The sequence below is a fragment of the Aquarana catesbeiana genome, linkage group LG03, assembly GCF_042186555.1.
Source record: "Aquarana catesbeiana isolate 2022-GZ linkage group LG03, ASM4218655v1, whole genome shotgun sequence".
NCBI classification, from domain to species: Eukaryota; Metazoa; Chordata; class Amphibia; order Anura; family Ranidae; genus Aquarana; species Aquarana catesbeiana.
Window position 1 is genome coordinate 341,043,992 of NC_133326.1, and position 23,457 is coordinate 341,067,448.

The following is a 23,457-nucleotide window of genomic DNA, read 5'->3' on the forward strand; positions in this document are numbered from 1 at the left end:
CCTTTAGTAAATCAACCCCATTTTAACTGCACCACTTTATATAAGTTAGGCAAGTAACACTGAACAGGCTGAATTTGTTACACATTATCTAGGCTCAGCTTCTACTTTATAACTGTAGTTGGTGATCATTTCTAAAGCAGCCAAATTAACATTTTCCTGTAATATACTACATGGTTTTATATCAATAACCCTAACACCAAGAGACATTGAATGGAGAAAAAAAACACTAACCAAACATTTACAGTACCTATACACTCCTAAATTCGTTTTTTTAAATTGGATAGGCTAACACAAAAAAAAAATTATATTACTTTCTAAGCACCCATCACACAGCGTTTACTACCAATAAAATATCAGGTCTGTTTACTATTCTTTTAAATTTTAATGGTATGTATGGGCAGAACTAGGAACAGTTTGTCCAGGTAAAGCCTCAAAATAACTGAACTACATTTGGCACATTTTAGGCTATAGCCCATATTCTTCTTTCATCAGATAATACCACTTATAATATTGGGCTATAAGCCATTTCTAGGTCAGCAAAGCTATAATTACCCAGATTTACAGTGAGAGATGTTATGGAATTTTTCAATCATCCCCGGAGTTAAAAAATGTCAGCTTCTGATGCCTCTCTTTAAAGTGGGGTTCTGGCCAGCTAAAAAATTTTTTTAAAGTCAGCAGCTACAAACACTGTAGCTGCTGACTTTAAATAAGTAGACTTACCTGTCCTGGGTGCCCGCGATGTCGGCCGCCCGAGGCCGAACCGTCCCTCGGCTCTCGGGTCCCGGCACCGCCATCTTAGGTAAGGGAAACAGGCAGTGGAGCCTTACGGCTTCACTGCCAGTTTCCTACTGTGCACGCGCGAGCGGCGCAGCGATCTGTGAATGGCCCAGTGGTGTTCTGGGAACACACACAGTTCCCAGAAGACAACGGGGCTGCTCACCGAGGAGAAGAACACGCTGCGGAATAGGAAGAGGCAGATTAGGAAGACTGCCTAGCAACAAGGGTTTAGGTAAGTATAAAAATTTTTTTTTTTCCAAATTTTTTTTTTTTATTTTTTAGGAATTTTGGTGGCATTTTTTTTTCCAGGGTGGCCCTCCGCTTTAAAGCTAAACCCCAGGCTAACTGCAAATACATAGATGAAATATATACAGTATCTCACAAAAGTGAGTACACCCCTCACATTTTTGTAAATATTTTATTATATCTTTTCATGTGACAACACTGAAGAAATGACACTTTGCTACAATGTAAAGTAGTAAGTGTACAGCTTGTATAACAGTGTAAATTTGCTGTCCCCTCAAAATAACTCAACACTGGCAACAAAAGCGAGTACATCCCTAAGTGAATATGTCCAAATTGGGCCCAAAGTGTCAATATTTTGTGTGGCCACCATTATTTTCCAGCACTGCCTTAACCCTCTTGGGCATGGAGTTCACCAGAGCTTCACAGGTTGCCACTGGAGTCCTTTTCCACTCCTCCATGACGACATCACAGATCTGGTGGATGTTAGAGACCTTGCGCTCCTCCACCTTCCATTTGAGGATGCCCCACAAATGCTCAATAGGGTTTAGGTCTGGAGACATGCTTGGCCAGTCCATCACCTTTACTCTCAGCCTCTTTAGCAAGGCAGTGGTCATCTTGGAGGTGTGTTTGGCGTCATTATCATGTTGTAATACTACGCTGCTTCAGTATGTCACAGTACCTGTTGGTATTTATGGTTTCCTCAATGAACGGTCGCTCCCCAGTGCTGGCAGCACTCATGCAGCCCCAGACCATGACACTCCCACCACCATGCTTGACTGTAGGCAAGACACACTTGTCTTTGTACTTCTCACCTGGTTGCCGCCACACACGCTTGACATCGTCTAAACCAAATAAGTTTATCTTGGTGTTATCAGGCCACAGGACATGGTTTCAGTAATCCATGCCGTTAGTCTGCTTGTCTTCAGCAAACTGTTTGCGGCCTTTCTTGTGCATCATCTTTAGAAGAGGCTTCCTTCTGGGACGACAGCCATGCAGACCAATTTGATGCAGTGTGCGGCGTATGATCTGAGCACTGACAAGCTGACTCCCCACCTCTTCAACCTCTGCAGCAATGCTGGCAGCACTCATACGTCTATTTGCCAGACAACCTCTGGATATGACTCTGAGCAGGTGCACTCAACTTCTTTGGTCGACCATGGCAAGGTCTGTTCTGAGTGAAACCTGTCCTGTTATTATTATTATTCAGGATTTATATAGCGCCAACAGTTTACGCAGCGCTTTACAATATAAAAGGGAGACAATACAGTTATAATACAATACAATACAATACAATAGGATTAAGAGGGCCCTGCTCAGAAGAGCTTACAATCTAATAGGGTGGGGCAGGTGGTACAAAAGGTTGTAACTGTGGGGAATGAGCTGGTGGAAGTGGTAGGAGATTAGTTGGAGACGTGATAGGCTTTCCTGAAGAGATGAGTTTTCAGGGATTGCCTGAAGGTAGCAAGAGTAGGGGATAGCCGGATAGATGGATGTAGTGAGTTCCAGAGGATGGGAGAGGCTCTGGCGAAATCCTGGAGACGAGCATGGGAGGAGGAGATGAGAGAGCTTGAAAGCAGGAGGTCTTGAGAAGAGCGGAGAGGTCGATTTGGGTGATATTTGGAGACAAGATTAGTGATGTAGCTTGGGGCAGAGTTGTGAATGGCTTTGTATGTTGTGGTTAGAATTTTGAATTTAATTCGCTGGGTGATTGGGAGCCAGTGTAGGGATTGAAGTAAAGGGTTGGCAGACACTGAGCGGTTGGTAAGGTGGATAAGTCTGGCAGCAGCATTCATGATAGACTGAAGAGGGGAGGGGATAGCCTATGGAGCGGTAGGCCAATGAGAAGGGAGTTGCAATAGTCAAGGCGAGAGATAACAAGGGAGTGAATGAGGAGCTTGGTGGTTTCATTTGTTAAAAAAGGGCCAATTTTAGAGATGTTACGGAGGTGAATTCTACAAACTTTTGACAGCGATTGGATTTGAGGCTGAAATGACAAGTCAGAGTCTAGGATTACACCTAGTACCCTGGCGTGAGGGGAGGGACTGATGGTTGCATTGTTGATTTTGATGGAAAAGTCATGGAGGGGGGCACGGGTGGGGGGGAATATTAATAGCTCAGTTTTAGAGAGATTTAGTTTAAGGAAGTGGTGCGACATCCATGCTGATATGTCAGTTAGTAAGTTAGTAATGCGAGAGGAGACTGAAGGAGTGAGGTGAGGAGTAGACAGATAGATTTGGGTGTCATCAGTGTATAAGTGGTATTTGAAGCCGTGGACAGTTATTAAGTGACCAAGGGAGGAGTTGTAGATAGAGAAGAGAAGGGGTCCAAGAATCAAGCCTTGGGGGACCCCCACAGAAAGGGGCAATGGAGAGGAGGAGACAGAGTTGTAGGTGACACTGAAGGAGCGCTGTGATAAATAGCCAGAGAACCAGGATAGAGCAGAATCTCGGAGGCCAAGGGAATGTAGTTTATTGAGAAGGAGCGGGTGGTCAACAGTATCAAAGGCTGCAGAGAGGTCAAGTAGTAGGAGTATGGAGTACTGGCTGTTGGTTTTAGCAGTTAGTAAATCGTTAGTGAGTTTTAGTAAGGTAGTTTCCGTGGAGTGCTGCGAGCGAAAGCCAGACTGTAAGGGGTCAAGAAGGTTATTTTCATTGAGGTAGGTGCTAAGACGGTTGTAGACTAAGCGTTCTAGAAGTTTAGCGGTGAATGGGAGTAATGAGATGGGTCTTAAGTTGTTCAGGTCGGTAGGGTCCAGTGAGGGCTTTTTAAGAATGGGAGTGATCTGCGCATGTTTTAGAGGGGAGGGGAAAATGCCACCAGAAAGGGAGAGATTGAAGATGTGGGTGAGGGAGCATAGGATAGAAGAAGAGGGTGACCGTAGTAGTTGTGAGGGAACAGGATCCAAGGGACAATTGGTTAGGTGGGCATCCGAGAAAATTTTTGTAACCCCTTCCGTAGTAGCCAATTCAAAAGAGGAGAGTGTTGAATGTGCTGCTGGGCAAGGTATGATGGGTGGGGAAGACGTACGCACAGTGGAGATATCCTCACGAATTGCATCGATCTTGTCTTTGAAGTGATTGGCAATCTCTTGGGCAGTGAGTGAGTTAGTGGGTAGAGGGGGTGGTGGACAAAGCAGAGAGTTAAAGGTTGAGAAGAGCCGACGGGGACTGGATGACAAGGAATTAATAAGAGAGACAAAGTAGGCTTGTTTGGCAGCATGGAGGCATGAATTGTATTTTAGAAGGGCAGATTTATATAGGGTGAAGTCCTGCAGGCATTTGGTTTTACGCCACAGTCGTTCAAGAGCACGGCAATGTCTCTTGAGATTTCTAGTGTTGTCAGTTTGCCAGGGTTGTAACGGTCAGGGCCTAATTCTGCGTGTGGTTAGAGGAGCAAGTGCATCTAGTGATGATGAGAGTGAACTGTTGTAGACAGAAGTGGCCAGGTCAGGACAGGACAGGGGAGAGATTATGTCATATAGGTGGTCAGTAGCAGAATAGAGAAGAGAAGGGTTAAAGTGGTGAAGGTTTCTACAAGTAATTGTTTGCTGCTTGGAGGGATGGGTGGTTGGAGGCAAGGATACAGTGAAAGTAATGAGGTTGTGATCAGATAGAGGAAAGGGGGTGTTGGTGAGGTTGCCAGGGTTGCAGAGATGGGAGAATACAAGGTCAAGGGTATTACCATTGGAGTGAGTGGAAGTATGTGTCCATTGGGTTAGGTCAAAAGGTGAGGTTAAGTTGAGAAGTTTAGCTGTAGTTGGGCTGTTAACATTGACAGGAATGTTAAAGTCACCAAGAATAATGGTGGGTATTTCAGAGGAGAGAAAGTAGGGTAGCCAGGCAGCAAAGTCATCAATAAAGCGCGATACCGGTCCTGGAGGCCTATAAATTGCTGCAATCCTCAGAGAAATGGGAGAAAACAGACGAATACAGTGCATCTCGAAAGAAGAGAGGGATAGAGAGGGAGGGACAGGAAGGACTTGGAAGGTGCTTTGTGGGGACAGTAGGAAGCCAACTCCACCTCCTTTCTGTCTGTTGGGTCTGGAGGAGTGAGTCCAATGGAGACCACCATGGGAGAGGGCAGCAGGAGAAGCTGAGTCAAAATTTTGCAGCCAGGTTTCTGTTATGGCGAGTATGTTCAAGCCATGAGAGATGAAGAGGTCATGTACAGATGTTAGCTTGTTACAGATGGAGCGGGCATTCCAAAGGGCACATGAGATTGGTGGGGTGCTTTGAGGAAGCAGGGGGATAGAAATTAAACTGAGTGGATTGCGGTGGTTGCCAGAGGGGGAGGGGTATTGGATATGTGGCTTGCATTTGGAAAATGGCGGGCCAGGATTAGGAGAAATGTCACCTGAGACTAGGAGAAGGAGGAGGGTGAGGAAGGCAAGGTGGGAGTGGGATGTGTATGAGCGCACGTGTCTAGTGGCCCTGGTGTTTATGTCAGCATGTGGGTGCAGCAACTGCAGGAGATGATGGGTGCCATAGTAGGGAGAGGGTAGGAGTGAGGGTGATATGTGCATGCTGCAGGGAAGAGAGGAGGGGTAGAGTAAAGATAATTTGAGGATAGAAGACACCAATGTGAGAAGGAAGAGAATAAGGAGCATGTTAGTGGATAGAGAGTGGGAAACTAACCTAATATAAAATACATTTCAAAGGTGGTTTGCTTGTCGTCTTGCAGAGTGGAGCAGAGTTCCTGTTGTTCATGCAGCTTTAGTTATCCTGCTTTCGTTAAACTGCGTCGGTGAAACTGCGCATCACTCGTGACAGAGCCACTCAGGAAAGAGCCATGATGTCTGCGCATGCCCCTGTCTGCGCCACCCCATAAGCTGCCATAAATTTATAGAGAGACTAAGCTGGGATGCATTTCTCAGTTGGTCATTATTGGGTCTGATGTGAGACACCTGAATATGGGGAGGAGATGGCCAGGGCCAGGCCAGCTACAGACACAGGCTAGGGTCGTAAAGCTAATTACCTCTCTTGATCACTCAAGCCATATGGAGTTGAGAATCAATCACCAGTAATATTGCTATTGCAGTGTGTTTGTTATAGAGCTAGCAGTAAATATGGAAGTTTAAAGATATGGCAGCAGGAGACAATTACCAAAAATATTAATAGCAGACTCAGCAAAGCCAGTTCAGTAGGGATGTGCAGTTGGATAGGAGATAGGAGACAATTACCAAAAATATTAATAGCAGACTCAGCAAAGCCAGTTCAGTAGGGATGTAGTTAAACCGCTGTATGGTCTTAGCCCCCATGCTGCAGCTCAGTTTCAGGATTTTGGCAATCTTCTTATAGCCTAGGCCATCTTTATGTAGAGCAACAATTCTTTTTTTAAGATCCTCAGAGAGTTCTTTGCCATATTGAACTTCCAGTGACCAGTGTGAGAGAGTGAGAGCGGTAACACCAAATTTAACACACCTGCTCCCTATTCACACCTGAGACCTTGTAACACTAACGAGTCACATGACACCGGGGAGGGAAAATGGGTAATTGGGCCCAATTTGGACATTTTCACTTAGGGGTGTACTTACTTGTGTTGCCAGCGGTTTGGACATTAATGGCTGTGTGTTGAGTTATTTTGAGAGGACAGCAAATTTACACTGTTATACAAGCTGTACACTCTCTACTTTACATTGTAGCAAAGTGTCATTTCTTCAGTGTTGTCACATGAAAAGATATAATAGAATATTTACAAACATGTGAAGGGTGTACTCACTTCTGTGAGATACTGTATGTGTGTTTGTGTGTGTGTGAAAGAGGTTTTGCCAGCCTAAGGATTTGTATTTCTGTCCTTTTAGTTCTGAATTAGGGTCCTTTCAGTCAGGCTTTTGACATCTGTGCCGTTTAGTTTGTGCCTGGCAGACCTGTGACAGCTCTACAGACGGCCAGGTGTACAGTACCTTGAAAAAGTATTCACACCCCTTGAAATTTTCCATATTTTGTCATGTTACAACCAAAAAATGTTAATGTATTTTATTGGGATTTTATGTGATAGACCAACACAAAGTGGCACATAATTGTGAAGTGGAAGGAAAATGATAAATGGTTTTCAATTTATTTATTACAAATATCTGAAGTGTGGCATGCATTTATATTCAGCCCCCCTGAGTCAATACTTTGTAGAACCACCTTTCACTGCAATTATAGCTGCAAGTCTTTTTGAGTATGTCTCTACCAGCTTTGCACATCTAGAGAGTGACATTTTTGCCCATTCTTCTTTGCAAAATAGCTCAAGCTCTGTCAAATTGGATGGGGAGCATCTGTGAACAGCAATTTTCAAATCTTGCCACAGATTCTCAATTGGATTTAGGTCTGGACTTTGACTGGGCCAGTCTAACACATGAATATTCTTTGATCTAAACTATTCCACTGTAGCTCTGGCCGTATGTTTAGGGTCTTTGTCCTGCTAGAAAATGAACATCCGCCCCAGTCTCAAGTCTTTTGCAGACTCTAACAGGTTTTCTTCTAAGATTGCCCTGTTTTTGGCTCCATCCATCTTCCCATCAACTCTGACCAGCTTCCCTGTCCGCATCCCCACAACATGATGCTGCCACCACCATGTTGGGGATGGTGTGTTCAGGGTGAAGTGCAGGGTTAGTTTTCTGCCACACATAGCGTTTTGCTTTTAGGCCAAAAAGCTACATTTTTATCTCATCTGACCAGAGCACCTTTTTCCCACGTTTGCTGTGTCCCCCACATGGCTTCTCGCAAACTGCAAACGGGACTTCTTATGGCTTTCTTTTAACAATGGCTTTCTTCTTGCCAGTGTTCCCATGAAGGCCAGATTTGTGGAGTGCACGACTAATAGTTGTCCTGTGGACAGATTCTCCCACCTGAGCTGTGGATCTCTGCAGCTCCTCCAGAGTTACCATGGGCCTCTTTGGCTGCTTCTCTGATTAATGCTCTCCTTGCCTGGCCTATAGATTAGGTGGACGGCAATGTCTTGGTATGTTTGCAGTTGTGCCATAATCTTTCCATTTTTGGATGATGGATTGAACAGTGCTCCATGAGATGTTGCTTGGGATTTTTTTTTTATAACCTAACCCTTGGGATTTTTTTTTTTTAAATCATATTTTTTTTTTATAAAACATAGGAAGAGAAAAAACTCTTCCTTAAAACAAGAACAAAAACAAAAACATACATCAAATTACATTGCCAAGGACATATTATTATCTAAATGTACAACCAATCGGATTGCTTCTCCTGCATCGTTGTGGTATATGTGAACTTACAATCAATTTAAGAAGACAAATCTCTACATGTCTATACCAGTATTTACCATTTCGTGTATTTTCTACTTTTAGTAAGCGTGTCCTTTTAGTGCTTTGTACCCCTACTCCGCTCCCGGTCCTTGAGAGGACAATCGGTCGGTGCAGAGGTACCCTCCCCCCCCCCAAACAGTGGGAGGGTGGTTCCAGTGTTCTTTCTTTAACTAATATAAGTTAACCATATAACTCGTTACTACAGAGTAAGACCACTTCTCAGCAAGAATATTATGTCAGATTGATCCACATTTTGAGTCTCTACGTCACCATATCACTCTTCACCCACCTAGTATAGACAGTCTCCTCCCTCAGAAAAGGGGAGTAGGCATCTATGTCCTGCCACCAAGTATTTTATTTTGGACCAACTGGAAGGGGGCTAAACCAGGTACCTCCAACCAAGGATCCCATATATGTTCAAATTTTGCTGGGATACCTCTGTGCTGGTATGTCAACTTTTCCCTCAATAGAGTGTCATTTATGGTATTAACCCATTCTGCGCGTGTTGGCGATAAGTTTTCTGGCAATAAACAATACTCTGATAATGGCTATGTAAGTGTGCGGTGTATATAATTCCTCGTCTAACCAACCCAACAGACACAGTTTGGGGTCAACCAAAAATGTAAGATTCCATATTTTATTTATAGAGCTGATTATTTCAGACCAGTACCTTTGCAATTTTGGACACTTCCAGAGCATGTGTACAAGAGTACCGTTATCTATCCTGCAACAAGGGCAAAAAGGGTCATCTCTTCTGTGCCATTTATGTAGCTTATATGGGGTACGGTAAGTTTGGTGTATAATGAATAATTGTGTAAGTTTTTGGGAGGAGGAAAGGGACACCTTGGGTACATTCACCATTATAGCAGACCATTCCTCATCTGTCATGTGGCCTATATCTTCCCCCCAGCTTGTCCTGCATTTTAATGACATAGTCTTGGATACCTGCATTATTAGGGATTCATATATAGATGATAGCTGTCCTTTCCTAGACATTGAAGTTACTAGTTGTGTGAGCACCGTGGGTCTAGTTTAATCCCATGTGGACAGTGTAGCTTGTGCTGAGATGGCATGCCTAAGTTGTAAACAATTGAAAAAAACAAGACATTTGGTATGCCATATTCTTCCCTTAGGGACTGAAAGTCCCGTAGGAGTCCGCCCTGGTATAGCTGCGGGATATACACCACCCCGCTCCTAGACCACGCAGAGAAGCCCTTTAATTTACACAGTTCGGGAAAGTTGCTATTGTTCCATATACGAGACCATTCAGAATACCCTTCATAGTGAAAGTGTTGCTTGGCCTTATTCCATATATTATCTATAAGCACCATGGTTCGATATTCAGGTACTTTGCGGAATTCTCCCGCATACATGCACTCCACAAGACCCCCACTCGAGAGTATACTGCGTATAATATTGCTCGTAGGGTCTGATGACTCGGGGCTCTGCCATCCCGTTAGGTGCTGTAATTGGGCCGCTATGAAGTAATATTATGGGTTCGGGACTGCCAGCCCGCCCGAGTCCTTCGCCTCCTGTAATGTTTCCAATTTAATACGCGGCACCTGTTTCCTCCAGATCAAGGAGCGAAATATGGTGTTACATTTTTTGAAAACTTGGATAGGAATCCATATGGGGGCGTTGTGGAGCGCATACAAAAGTTGTGGACCCCAGACCATTTTTATCAAATTACATCGGCCTACTACCGAGAGGGGAAGTTTAATCCAACTAGCTGCTTTTTCCTGGAATTTTTTAATCAGAGGGTTTATATTGAGTTTAACATATAGATCTAGGTTGGGATGTGTAACTATACCCAAATATCGGAAAGTATCTACCACCCTAATCTGGTCTACTGCTGAAGGAAGAGGCGATGCAAGGGGATCTAGCGGTAACAGTGTGGATTTGTCCCAGTTTATCTTGAACCCTGAATAGGATCCAAATTTACAGATTAACTCCATGAGATTTGTTAAAGAGGCAGACATGTCTCCCAAAAAGATGAGCGCATCGTCAGCATACAAGGCTATTTTATCTTCCAAATTTTTCCTTTTAAAACCGCATATTTCCGGGTTCCCTCTGATAGCAGCAGCCAGAAGCTCTATGGCCAGAGCAAAGAGCAACGGGGATAATGGGCAGCCCTGTCTTGTTCCCCTGTGTAGGTCAAAGAAGGAAGATAGTGTGTTGTTAATTCTAATGCAAGCTTTCGGTGCCCTGTATAGTAATTTAATCCAGGAAATAAAGGTCTCCCCTAAATTGAATTTCTCTAGCACCCTCCAAAGGTACTCCCATTCTACGCTATCGAATGCCTTAGCGGCGTCTAGTGAAAGGATAGCTCTTTGGCCTTGATTATCTGTTGGAATTTGCATATTGAGATATAATCTGCAAAGATTGTATGCTGTGGATCTGTTAGGTATAAATCCCGATTGATCCGGGTGTACTATTTTTGTCACCAACTTGGACAACCTCATAGCGAGGACTTTAGTAATCAATTTTAAATCGTTATTTAAAAGCGATATAGGCCTGTATGACTCAGGTTGGTTTGGATCCTTCCCAGGCTTCAACAGGACCACTACCTCGTACATGGAGTCTGGTAAGGAGTCATTAGCATGTGCTTCCTTAATGGTGTGGAGCAATTCCGGTAGGAGTATGCCACCAAACTTCTTATACATCTCAATTGGGAGACCATCATTTCCCGGGGCCTTAGAATTAGGGAATGTTGCTAGTGCAAGTTGCAATTCTTCTAGAGATATCGGTGCATTTAGCAGTTTTTTGCCTTCCCCCTGTATTGTCGGAAGTGAGATTCCATCTAAAAACTCAGTTAAGGCGGCTTCGGAGTAATTCACCTTTGAGGAGTACACATCTTGAAAATAGGTACAGAATACCTGCATAATTGAAGAGGTGTCTGTAACTACTTGTGTTGGTGACACCGCCAAGCGGTGAATAATTGGTGATGGTTGTTGCGATTTGGCTATTACCGATAACATATGGCCTGTTTTTTCCCCTTCTTCAAAGTATGTTTGTGAGGTAAAGAAACGTTTGTTTTCTGCTTGTTGGGTATGTATGGTGCGATACATTTTTTGTGCGTCTCTCCATTTTCTTTCACTATCAGGTGTGGGCACTTGTAAGAATTCCTCCTCTGCTTTGTCTACCGCTATACTGGCATCCGTTGCCCATTGTCTGCTTTTTGTTTTAATTGTGGCCATTACCTTGATACACATCCCCTGATAAAAGCCTTCAAAGTGTCCCAAACTATACCCGGTGGGGCAGAATGTTTATTATCCAATAAAAAGTGTTGAATTTGCATTTGCATATGTTTAGTGTCTCTAAACAGAGGAATCCGGAAAGGATTCATCTTCCAGTGTTTTGGTAGTTTTACAGTAGGGAAGCTTAAACTGAGTTGTACCGGGGAATGGTCGGATAGACCTCTAGCAAGATAAGTGACCTTTGGATAACAGTAGTGCGTTGATGTATTGCCCAATACTAAATCAATGCGTGACAAAGTGGAGTGCGTTAGTGAGTGACATGAAAATTGTGCCTTAAAAGGAAACTTACACCACCATAAATCAAAAAGCCCAATTTCCGTTAAAAATTTTGCAAGAGCTATATATGTCCTGGGGGCCTGCGGGCAGTATTTCCTGTGCACATCTAAAGACATGTCCAGAGTACTGTTAAAATCCCCCATGACATATACTGGAACCTGAGGATATTTTGCTAGAAATCTGGAAAGACATTGCAGTACTGTTAAATTAAAAGGTGGAGGTATATATACATTTATAATCACGCATGCATGTGAATCCCAAGACCCCATCAGAAAAATAAATCTGCCCTCTACATCAATTTGTGCATCAATTTTTATGAATGAGGTAGTCCCGGAAAACAGTACACTCACATCCCTTGAATACCGGGTATGTGTAGAATGGTATTGAATAGGATACTTCGAGAGGTGTAACAGGTTGGTGGTATCTTTAGTGAGATGCGTTTCTTGCAGACATAATACAGTGGGGGTCCGGTGTGAGACAAAGGTGAAAATGGCAGTTCTCTTTTTAGGGTCATGTAGGCCCCTCACATTCCATGAGAGGACTGATTCTGTTTGCTTAGCCATTCGGGTTTATTACTGGTTGTGACCCATTCTCCCGTATGGGAGGTCTGTGATAAGCGGACTCAGATGATTCAACATAAGTTCTGAAGTATAGCAAGTGTACTGTGTGGCTCGTACTATGTGTCCCACTCTGCAGGTCTGCATCTAACAGCAAAGCGGACTTGCCTTGCGACCCAAATATAAAGCGCCCATTCAACCAGGGCTTAAAAACTGAAAAAAGAAAAACAAACTGGAACAATGAAACTTCCATTGGAAAGCTTTCCATTGGTGCCCCGCAGGGCTCTTGGTGTGGTATTAACGAGGGCTGGGACCTTGTGCCCTCAAAGTCATAGACTATATGAGTCACTGTTACGAGAAATCAATAAAGTCAGTTGTGACTCTCTGCGGACTCCATTTTTTCTAAGGTGAGCATTAAGAATCAGTGCATGGAGGTTATAAGTTGTCTTATCCTGGTTCATTTCCACGCACGGCTGCCTGTAAGTGTCTCTTGTGGCGGTCAAGCCAGTTGATAGCCATCATTGGATTTTCAAAAAAATGCACCGCACCATTAGCAACCACACGCAGCTTGGCAGGGTAGAGCATAGAATATACTACCGAGATTGCGCACAATCTCTTTTTGACTTCAGTGTATTTTGCCCTTTGTTTCTGCACAGCCGCTGAGAAATCTGGGTATATGGACACTCTGGCCCCTTGTATTGCCATATTGGGTTTTTGTCTGGCCAGACGAAGGATAATATCTGTGTCCTTGTAATGTAATAATTTCAGCAAAAATGGCCTGTCATTGCCCCCTGGTGGCGGTGGACGGAGTGGCACTCTATGGGCTCTCTCAACAGAAAAGAATGGAGTGAAGTTATTTCTCCCAAATGTGTCAGCTAGCCAGGCTTCAATAAAATCAGTGGGGTTTTTTCCTTCGGATTTTTCAGGCATACCGACAATGCGAATATTTGATCTCCTTAATCTGTTCTCCATGTCCTAAACTCTATTCGCTGTGTCTGTGGATTTAGCTGAGGTGACGTGAATATCCTGAGCGGGGGGGTATATCATCCTCTAGTGTGCTCACTCTTCCCTCCAGAGCAGTGGCCCTCTCTCTTATTTTCTGCATGTCCTGTCTTATGTGTAATATGCCTTCTTTCATGCTTTTGACTTCAATAGAGAGTTAATTTAGTGAGGAGCCATACATGTGAACTGCAGTCAGTATATCATGCAGGGATGGCTCAGTATGCTCAGTGCCTGGAGCGCTTGCTGTTCCAGAGGAAGGAGGGGGGATGGGGGATTCCTCACTGTGTGCTCTGCATCTCCAGGGGCCATCTTTTCTGTGACATGCTGTGCTGTTTGCTGGGAGGCTTTTGTAGCTGCTGCCTTTGCTGCATATGAGGTATGTGGCTGTGTAGTTTTATGAGTGCCAGTGTCGTGGGCATACCTTTCCAGGCGTGCAGCCGCCGAGAGCTGTGATTCCTTCCCCGCACGCTGTGGGAGCGGGGATCCGCTATCTTGGCCATGCCGGACGGCCGAACGGCTCTCCTCCATCCTCCTAGACACCCCCGTTTTAGTTGTAGATCGACCGGGTGTCGCTGCAGGTGTAGCCCCACCCTGGGAGCGGAGTGTCCAGTCTATTGCTACGGTAGATCGGGCTCACTTCAGGATTTTGTTAATCAGGATGCCGGAGCCTCTGTGAGACATGTCTGCTCACATGGAAGTCCAAGCCACGCCCCCAACCCTGTTTTAAACTTCTCCACAACTTTATCCCTGAACTAGCTGGTGTGTTGCTTGGCCTTCATGAAGGTTCTCTACCAAACCTCTGAGGGCTTTACAGAACAGCTGTATTTATTCTGAGATAAAATTACACACAGATGGACTCTATTTACTAATTAGGTGACTTCTGAAGGCAATTGGTTTTCACTAGATTTTAGTTAGGGGTACCAGAGTAAAGGAGGCTGAATACAAATGCACGCCACACTTTTCAGATATTTGTAAAAAATGCTGAAAACCATTTATCATTTTCCTTCCACTTCACAATTATGTGCCATTTTATGTTGGTGTATCACATAAAATCCCAATAAAATAAATTTACAATTTTGGTTGTAACAAGGTCTGTTTATATCAGGCTACCTCCAATCCATCATGTTTAGGTCTGCAAAAACAGAAAAAGGATGCAGTCCTTTTTAGTTTTTGTTTCTGGACCTGAACAGACTTGGGGGTAGTCAGATAGGCCTGCATTTAGCTTTCGATCAAGTACATGTGAAAAGCTGACAGGTGGCCCTACACAGCTCTGCCACACAGCACAGCAAACCTTATTTTTCTCCAAGTAACACCAAAAAGCTGTGTCCAACATGTGATAGGGCAGGAAAGGGAAAAGCAGTAGACTAATGAACTTACATCTCAGTCATTCTGCTCTATTAATATTGGCATGCTCCTCCTTTGCTGCAGTCTGAGCTGCTGTCTTTTATTTCTGCCTAGAGTTCAACTTTAAATTAATTGCCTTATGACAGATCCTCTTGAAAATCCTCCTCTTGAACAGGAGATTAATGTGAAAGCCCAACTCCATCCAAGACCTTTTGGATAGTTACGATAGATTTTCCCTCTTTTCCAATCATGAGACAGAAAGTTATGGCTAATTGCCCCATAGGGAAAAATAAAGGATCTGAAGTCATGGGTACCAAAAAGTGTGCATCCATTTGTAAAAAGGAAGAAGGTAGATCCACAAGACATGAATTTTAGTTGTTAGGTTTTTACCATTCATGGTATAGTTTTATTCATAGGCTGAACACATTTGCTATTTACAGTACATGAACGTAGAGATTCTACAGTTTATTCCGTAATGTAAACAAGAAATTCCTTATCCAGAGGAATAGAATTTGAATAAAAGAAGCCAGTCCAGAAAGTATTTACACAGTTTAAAATATAATTTTACTCACTGGATAATACACTGAGCGATTTTGGTTAAATTATCTACGAAACTATACGATCTGAATGTAAAAATACAATAAAACATCCTCTTTCTTTATAAGGTAGACAGTTAAATCACACAAAAAAAAAAAAAGTCAAGAAAAATGTATGCCATTTGAGGGTAAAATGTATGGTACATAAATAAAAAGGTATAACAGAATTAAATTTAAAAGTGAAATATATATATTAAAAAAAACACCTCTACCATTAAAAAAACAAAACAAAAAAACAAAAACAAAAAACACATGAATCATTCATTTTAACCATTAATTCAAGAATTAGCAGTATTCATACAAAAAAATAGATTTATTATGTAATCATAAATAAACTGATGTGGTATGGTAAAAATCCATACACAATCCTAATGAAAAATATTAAATCATACAAAACATTTTTTATTACCCATATTCACGCTAGATTGTTAATAATGCCCCATGCACTGAGATCTTGAGTATTACATTCTAGATTGCAAGGGTTATAGAATCACTGTCTTGATGGAAACCCAAAAAAGCCCATGGGTCATTCTGAATTGTAGACTCATGAAGAAAGTGGCTGAAAGTTTGTGTTGTCTATAGAAACCAGATTATTTGCTTCATTTTCCATCCTGCACCAGAAATACATGAGACACACTATGGGTATAAAGGACTTTCCCTCCAAAAACATTTTACACATAAGGCCCGCTATGTTCAATCTGGCCCAAGGTGGAAGTACAATGGAGGGGAAGGTAAGGTGTCGATGACTTGCCAACCAATCAGGTTCCAGCAGTGATGCAGGTTAGAAAATAGCTGAAGGGTGCTTGATTACAGAAGGCAACATAAACTCCTTTAATGTCCTTAAAATATAATTAAAGGCATTTTATTTAGATTGGATATAGTGAGACGTTAGAACCATAGTCAGATTTTTATTTACTGTCTGTGTCCTCATTAGTGCCATTCATTCTCTCCAATTGTCCTGACCACTAATCTCACCGGAAATAAAAGTGAGTGTGGATCCCAAATTCTGAGTTGACAAAAGAACAGAAATACAATGGAAATTTTTCAATAGGGACATTTGTTCCCATGACAACTGTCAAAAAGGGGATATCCCCCACATTGGAGAGATCATCTCACTTTCTGTTGAGGCTACAGGACAAGGACAAGAAGTGAAGGCAAAATCTGCTTAATGAGACACAGAATTAAAAAAAAAAAACTGACAGCTATTTAACCTTCCTCTATGCTATTAAAAAAAAAAGGGCTTTATATGTTTCAATAAATTTGGGCATTTTAGGGGAAGTCTAACTAAGGAGACTACTGGACAGTGACACTATGCTATTGGAGCACTTGGGGGCAAGTTAGAAAATTGGACGGTATATTTCTCATACTATTGCTTAATGGTGCTCAGGGTGGGCAATGTTAAAAGAAAGAATACAAAAGTGTAATTACACAGGACAAAACACCACGAGAAGAGAAAAAAAAAGGAAAATGTACATGTAGAGTGTAATATGAAATTAGAAAACTGTACAAATGATTAGAGTTTTCACTTGTATAAAAATAACACAAGGAAATCAAAGAGAAAACATGAAAAGCAACAGACAACAATGAAATTTAAGCAGCCATAGGCAAATTGCTGATAGAAAGTGGGAAAAGAAAGATTTATTGATTACAATAAAGAATATAAAAAATGAACAGACTGTACACTTAGGGGAATGGTGAGTTTTGCTGACCTGTCACATTTAACAGGAGAATTACTGGCTTATTGAAACAGATTAATGCAATTCACATGACTAATATGTGACATGGACAGACAACTTGGCCATATTGCTTTCTTATTATCCAGTGAAAAGGACTTCAGAAAGAAGGATCTGAAGGTATATCAGTAGATACTCAATTACATTACGCTATAGGGCATTAGGCATAAGAAAATAATTTTATTTTAGTGGCTAAAACTTGCATTCAAAGAACATTTAAAAAAATAATAATCCTCTATTCCCTATAGAATTCTTAATACTTCCATTTTCCCATACATATCTTCAAGGTGCATTTACTTTAAATATAGAAGATATTACAATTGATGTGTCTGCATACTGTATGCATTAATTGTGGGGTAAAACAGGGAAAAAAATACATGTGATTACACAGAACTGTAACTACAGAAATTTAGGTTTCTGTACTTTTTAGCCAGAATACTGATATAGAATATAAAGAGCATGTGTGCCTGACTTATTTCAATTAAGGACTCCACCCACAAATAAAACATTAGGGTGACTTATTATGACTTCTTTGTATGTAAATTACTCAAGAAGTCTCTTGGTGAAGCTCACTGATATATTAGGGTCATTTTCAGGTGAATGACCTACCTCTTATATTTTCCTACTTATTAATGGAAATTTCCCAGTGAAGTCAGTTTGTCTGACAGATTGTTCTTAAAGAAATGACAGAAGATGATTTACACTGGTGCTTTTCACAATGTGGCTTCAGAGTTGAAGGCAATATGGTGGATCGAGGCTATCTCTAGAAACAGGGCAAACAGGACAGACTCAACCACGGTTTCCATGTAGCAACCCAACGTGGGCCCACCACTCAGTTGTCTTCAAGTAGTGACCCCTACTGGAGCCTCACCGAATACAACTGTAAATGTATGCAGTCTAAAAGAAAAAGGTGGTTCCTGGCAAGCGCTACAACCACAGCCTTGAACAACTTGGGTGTTATGCCGAACTAGGTTTTGTCATTTATTACATTAAAGCTGAAATGTGGGCTAAACGAATATTGTCTAAATACAAAAAGGCATGGGTATTTTTATTTGATTCTTGAGATCCTTTGTGTATTGTTTCCAGATCCATGCAGTGATCTAGCATGAAACAACTCCTGCACCTTGCTACTTTGTGCAGGAGTTTCATGTAATAAAGACCAGTCACTGATGCTCTCCCTCCTTGTGCAGGGGGACTGGTCTTGTATCCGCCCCTTGTAGGTTTCTGCAGGCAATTTATTGTGGGAGAGCCTGCTGTGTCTATCCCCCAGCTCTGCTCTCTGCCGCACAATGATGATGTCACCAATTCATTGATAGCGTTTTTATAGGGCTTTGCAAAAGCATTTGGTGCACACAAAGTGGATTTATATCATTTGTGGTTATTGAGGAACATATCTGATAAAAAAATTATTTTCTGGAGTCCTGTTTTAAACTGCTATATTCTCATAGATCTTATTGTATGATTAATGGCACTGGCTAAATAATCACATAATGTTATAGTTGTTTACTCTATCCTATAGATTGTCTATAAATAAGACAATCCATAACACCTTTCTTTTGCATAAGTAAGCATGTTAACAAAATATTTAATATGCATTATATTATTCATGTTGTAGTACTTTACTCAATAACCTGCTTATTGTTATACTGATAAATATGATAAACCCAAAGACCAAATTACAGATTCAATAATGTCATAAAAAAATACCGTATGATTCCATAGTAGGAGTTTACAGTAAAACATGATTGCCACTGTTAAAGTTTTAATACAGGCCACAATCTATCTTGAAATACATTCATAGTTGTTAAGTGCGTTACCACCGAAATAACATAACATAAAAAAAAAAATAAAAAAAAAGGATCAAACGTGGCTTACGGATGAACATACTCAAGAAGAACCTGCTTTGTAACTACCTGTGCAAGTATGTAAGCATTGCATAAGTGCTGGACAACAAGCTTGCTAAACAATAGTCTAAAGGCCTCATGGAAACAAATACAGTTCTTCAATCCACTGAATATTTACACCAAGCTTAAAGACTTGGTCATAACAGCATCTACTATCAGGTCTTCTATGTGAAAGGAAATCTGGTCACCAAAAGGAAGCACTAATGACCTTTACAAGCAGGCGACAAAAAAGCCGTAGGCAGGCAAAACAAAGAAAACCCGTCTGCCACAGAAAAACTGTTTAAAAAATATATTGACCATTGATCTGGATACAATTTGAACCCCAAGGCATCATGGGCTTTAGGTAAACTGTATGCTTTGAGTCAGGTGACCAACACTTCATATTGTTCTCAAAACTATCAGCACAACACAGGACATTACTATTTACCCTAAGGGCATCATATATTATATACTTATATATATATAGCTATATATCTTTTTGTTTTTTTTTTTTTTTCTACAGTAAACTCTATAGCAATCACATGTAAACATCATTTTATGGAAATACTATGACAGAAAGGCAGATCTACAATAAGGTGTTTGCCAAAGAGGTATGTTTAATCCTACCCAGGGTTGTGGGAGCTGCTGGAAACTTTGGCAAAATATAAAAAAATAAGACCGGAAGAAGTCCTTCAGCCGGTAACTATTTGAAGTAGTAAGGCTACGTCTCCTAATCTACACAAAATGGCTTAATCCTACATTCTAAACTACCCTGGTAAACATATATTAAGCAGCTTCAGCAGTCCCTGTTCCCAAACCATAAATAAGAATATTCACAACATTGGTGTTATTGGACATAATGGCTTTTACACAAAGATAAGTTATTTCCCTTAGAAATAAAAGGCCTTTTATCATTTGTCTTGATAAGTGATGTTTGTGGCTTCACAGTCACAATCGGATTGAGACCTGCACTAGAAACACATGGTTTAACTAGGCAGGGCAAAGCAACAGGTTCACTTTAATGCCCCCCTCCCCAGCAACATGTTTGCTTTACTTCTGCTCCCCCACCTTGCCATTTAGCTACCAGAATTGAGAAAAGGAAGTCCTGTGTATCAGAGTTGCTGAAGTTCAAACTACAGGAATGTCTACTCATGCCCTGTGGCAACTCTGGGACAAATCACCAAGCATCGGCACTGTCACACAAGAGAGAGAAGAGCAAGTCACATGCTCCTCCATGCCATAAAGAACCCAATATTTCCATTGTTGCTGCTACCTGAATGGCTAGGTGGGGGTGCAAAGGAAGGGCAAGTATGTACTGCTTGTGAGGGGCAATAATGATGTCTTGTCCTTTGAGGACAAAGCACATGCTTGCTTTCATAGATAAAGAATGGATGTCCAAATCAGACTGGAGGCTAACATAAGACTAAATGCCTCTGTCACAACATGGCGACCATTAATCCAGGCATGTATTGCTGTCACATAGCGAGATCGTGAATTCACTGCATACAATAAGGTGATAAGGAGACAGATCTCCTTAATAATCTTTGGAAATAAACACATATTATCAATGATAACAGATACGGTTTGTTTGACTAAATGAGGCTTTGGACAAGAACATTTCTTACAGGGCACCCCATTACATATTGCTGGATCAGAACCAAAGAATAAGCTTTTGAAAGAAACTGTGTGCCTACCAATCAATCCGTTTATCCCTCTCATTCTCTTATCTATAGGAGAAGCTGACTGGTTGACATTGGCATTGAAGTATTTTTTTTTTTTTTGCACACTTTCATTTGTAGGCATAATAACCGATCCTTTTTTTTTTTTTGCTTAGACAGACAAGGGATATGAGCTATTATATGTATAGAAAACATGTTCAAACTGTTCTTGGATGCCGAGAGGAAAAAGTGTACATATCAAAAATATTCACATTACAACACGGAATTATGGGTTACCTACTGCACAAATCTTTGTACTGTACTTACAAACAAAACAACATTTTCTTTTTAAGAAAAATGAAGGAATGTGGTATTTACACTGATGGATTCATTACTGTAACTGTAAAGTAAGTACTGTGCAAGTTCCAAATTGCTTTTAAAGCACATATGAATACAGCTCCCTCAGAGGCTTAAAAAAGGCAGGAAAGTATTAAAGTACCAGTGCGGTATTTCCACAATGTGCGTGCGATCCAGTGGCCTTGAAAAACACAATTTCTACTCTTACAATGTGCTATTTATACATACACCACTAAACATTATATATATATATATATATATATATATATATATATATATATATATATATTTTAAACATGAACATCTTTCGATGCAATATTATGTCTATAGTTGTCAATACCATGCATTCTTCCAGACCAGCCTTTAATGCCCTGCAGTTGGATAATGAATAATAAAACTTGAGGATTAATTCTGATCTTTTGCAAACACCTCACTAGAGTGCATAGTTCAAGATGAAGCAAACAACAATCTGAAATACAGTACATATGAACCATAAATACATCATTATTTTTTTTTTAAGAATATACACCCTTTTCCCCTCCCCAATTAAAATTAGTTTTGTAATTCAGACTATTCACAAAAGACATTTTTTGTATTTGGGTTTTGTTTTTACGCACTACAGACAAAATGTTATGGAGAACATAGCTGCAACCACGAGGGGAAAGGGGGAGGACAGGAGGTTTACAGACATACCTGGAAAAGCAACGATTCTAAAATGTGGCAGTGAGACAGCAACACCATGGGATAAAATCACATACAGAAGCAGCTTTGTTCAATGTAAACATCAATTTAAAGGATCAAGTCTTTTGTTTCTCTATTCAATTTTTTTTGTTTCAAAAAACGTAAACATCTTGGAAGTGCCTTGTCTGAGGTATTGAGGTACTCCTCCGTTATAAGGCTGTCATCGATGCAAGTTGTCAAAATCCATGGGCTCATACTTCTTCCTCATTGATGAGGGCTCTTCTACATTTGAATCTAATGATAGAATGACAACCAGTGTAAATCAACAACAAATTAAGTATAATGCAACCCATTAGAGCCCCCCACCGGGTAGCACGTGACTTGCTGTCCAGAGGCCACTTCTCTAGAGAGTCTCTAGATGACCCCTTGCTGTGCATGACCACTCCCTTCTCCAAGATCGAAGTACATGCTGATTATAAGGGAGGGTGAAACCAATGCTGGTCCAATAACAAAAAGAATAAGCACCACCCGCAATCCCCGGGCACCTGTGACGAACACAGGCAGAACCCAACTTGAGAAAGGCCGATTTACAACATCATATAAAAAAAAATCAAACGCTTTATCAAAAAATGGCACAACTAATAATGCAGTGCAGTTATGGCCAAGGCTCTGTGGGTTAGGTCACCAGCTACCACATATCTCTGACTACTTCTAGATGTTATCAGAAACAGCACTTAGACATTAATACATACACAACCCCCAAACTTGGGACGCTGTGCGGAATCTACATAAAAAGAGAACGCAAGAATTTGCGAATTTAAAACATAATCCCATGTTTTAGTCACAATAGAAAATAGAAGACATATCAAAAGTTTAAAATAAGAAAATGTACCATTTTAAGAAAATGAAATAAGGTCATTTTGAAAATTGATGGCAGCAAAATGTCTCTAAAAAGTTGGGACAGAGCCATGTTTACCACAGTGTAGCATCCCCTCTGACTCTGTAAACATCTGGGAACGGAGACCAGTTGCTGGAGTTTTGGGAGAGGAATGTTTAGAATTTTTGCCTGATATAGAATCCTAACTGCTCAACAGTCCTGGGTCTTTTGTGGCATTTTCCATTTTAAGATGCTCCAAATATTTTCAATTGGTGAACGGTTTGGACTACAGGCCAGTTAGGCACCCAGACTCTTCTACTACGAAGCAAAGCAAGTCATTTTGCTCAGTTTAACCACTTGCTTACTGGGCACTTAAACCCTCTTTCTGCCCAGGCCAATTTTCTACTTTCAGCGCTGTCACTCTTTGAATGACAATTGCGGTTATGCTACAATATACCCAAATTCAATTTCTATCATTTTTTCCACACAGATAGAGCTTTCATTTGGTGGTATTTAATTGCTGCTGTTTTTTTTATTTTTTGCTAAAAAAAAAAAAAGACCGAAAATTTTGAAAAAAAAACCCAAAAAACTGTTTCATAGTTTGTTATAAAATTTTGAAAACAGGTAATTTTTCTCCTTCATTGATGTGCACAGATGAGGCTGCACTGATAGGCAGCACTGATAGTTGGCACTGAGAAGTAGCACTGATAGGTGGCACTGATAAGTGGCACTGATAGGCACTGGTGACACTGATAGGCAATACTGATCTGTGCCATTGATTAGGAGACACTGATGGGCATTGATTGGCAGGACTGGTGGACATTGATGGGTGGCACTGTGGGCACTGGTAGGTGGCACTGTGGGCACTGGTAGGTGGCACAGGCAGCTGACACTGGTGGGCACAGAAAATGCAGACTCAGACTCTGATCACAGAGCGCCGCACGCAACC

At 41.3% G+C, this 23,457-nt stretch overlaps 1 protein-coding gene across 2 annotated transcripts in view; it reads right to left on the reverse strand.

Annotated features, from left to right (window-relative positions):
* Window positions 1–15,092: 15,092 nt before the first annotated feature.
* The window catches only part of PPARGC1B (PPARG coactivator 1 beta), a 150,692-nt gene continuing 142,327 nt past the window's right edge, over window positions 15,093–23,457 (reverse strand). For both annotated transcript variants that reach the window (XM_073620563.1, XM_073620562.1), the window contains exon 12: window positions 15,093–21,925. In XM_073620563.1, the coding sequence (XP_073476664.1) occupies window positions 21,852–21,925 (74 nt within the window). In that variant the 3' untranslated portion in view covers window positions 15,093–21,851. The remainder of the gene's footprint in view (window positions 21,926–23,457) is intronic.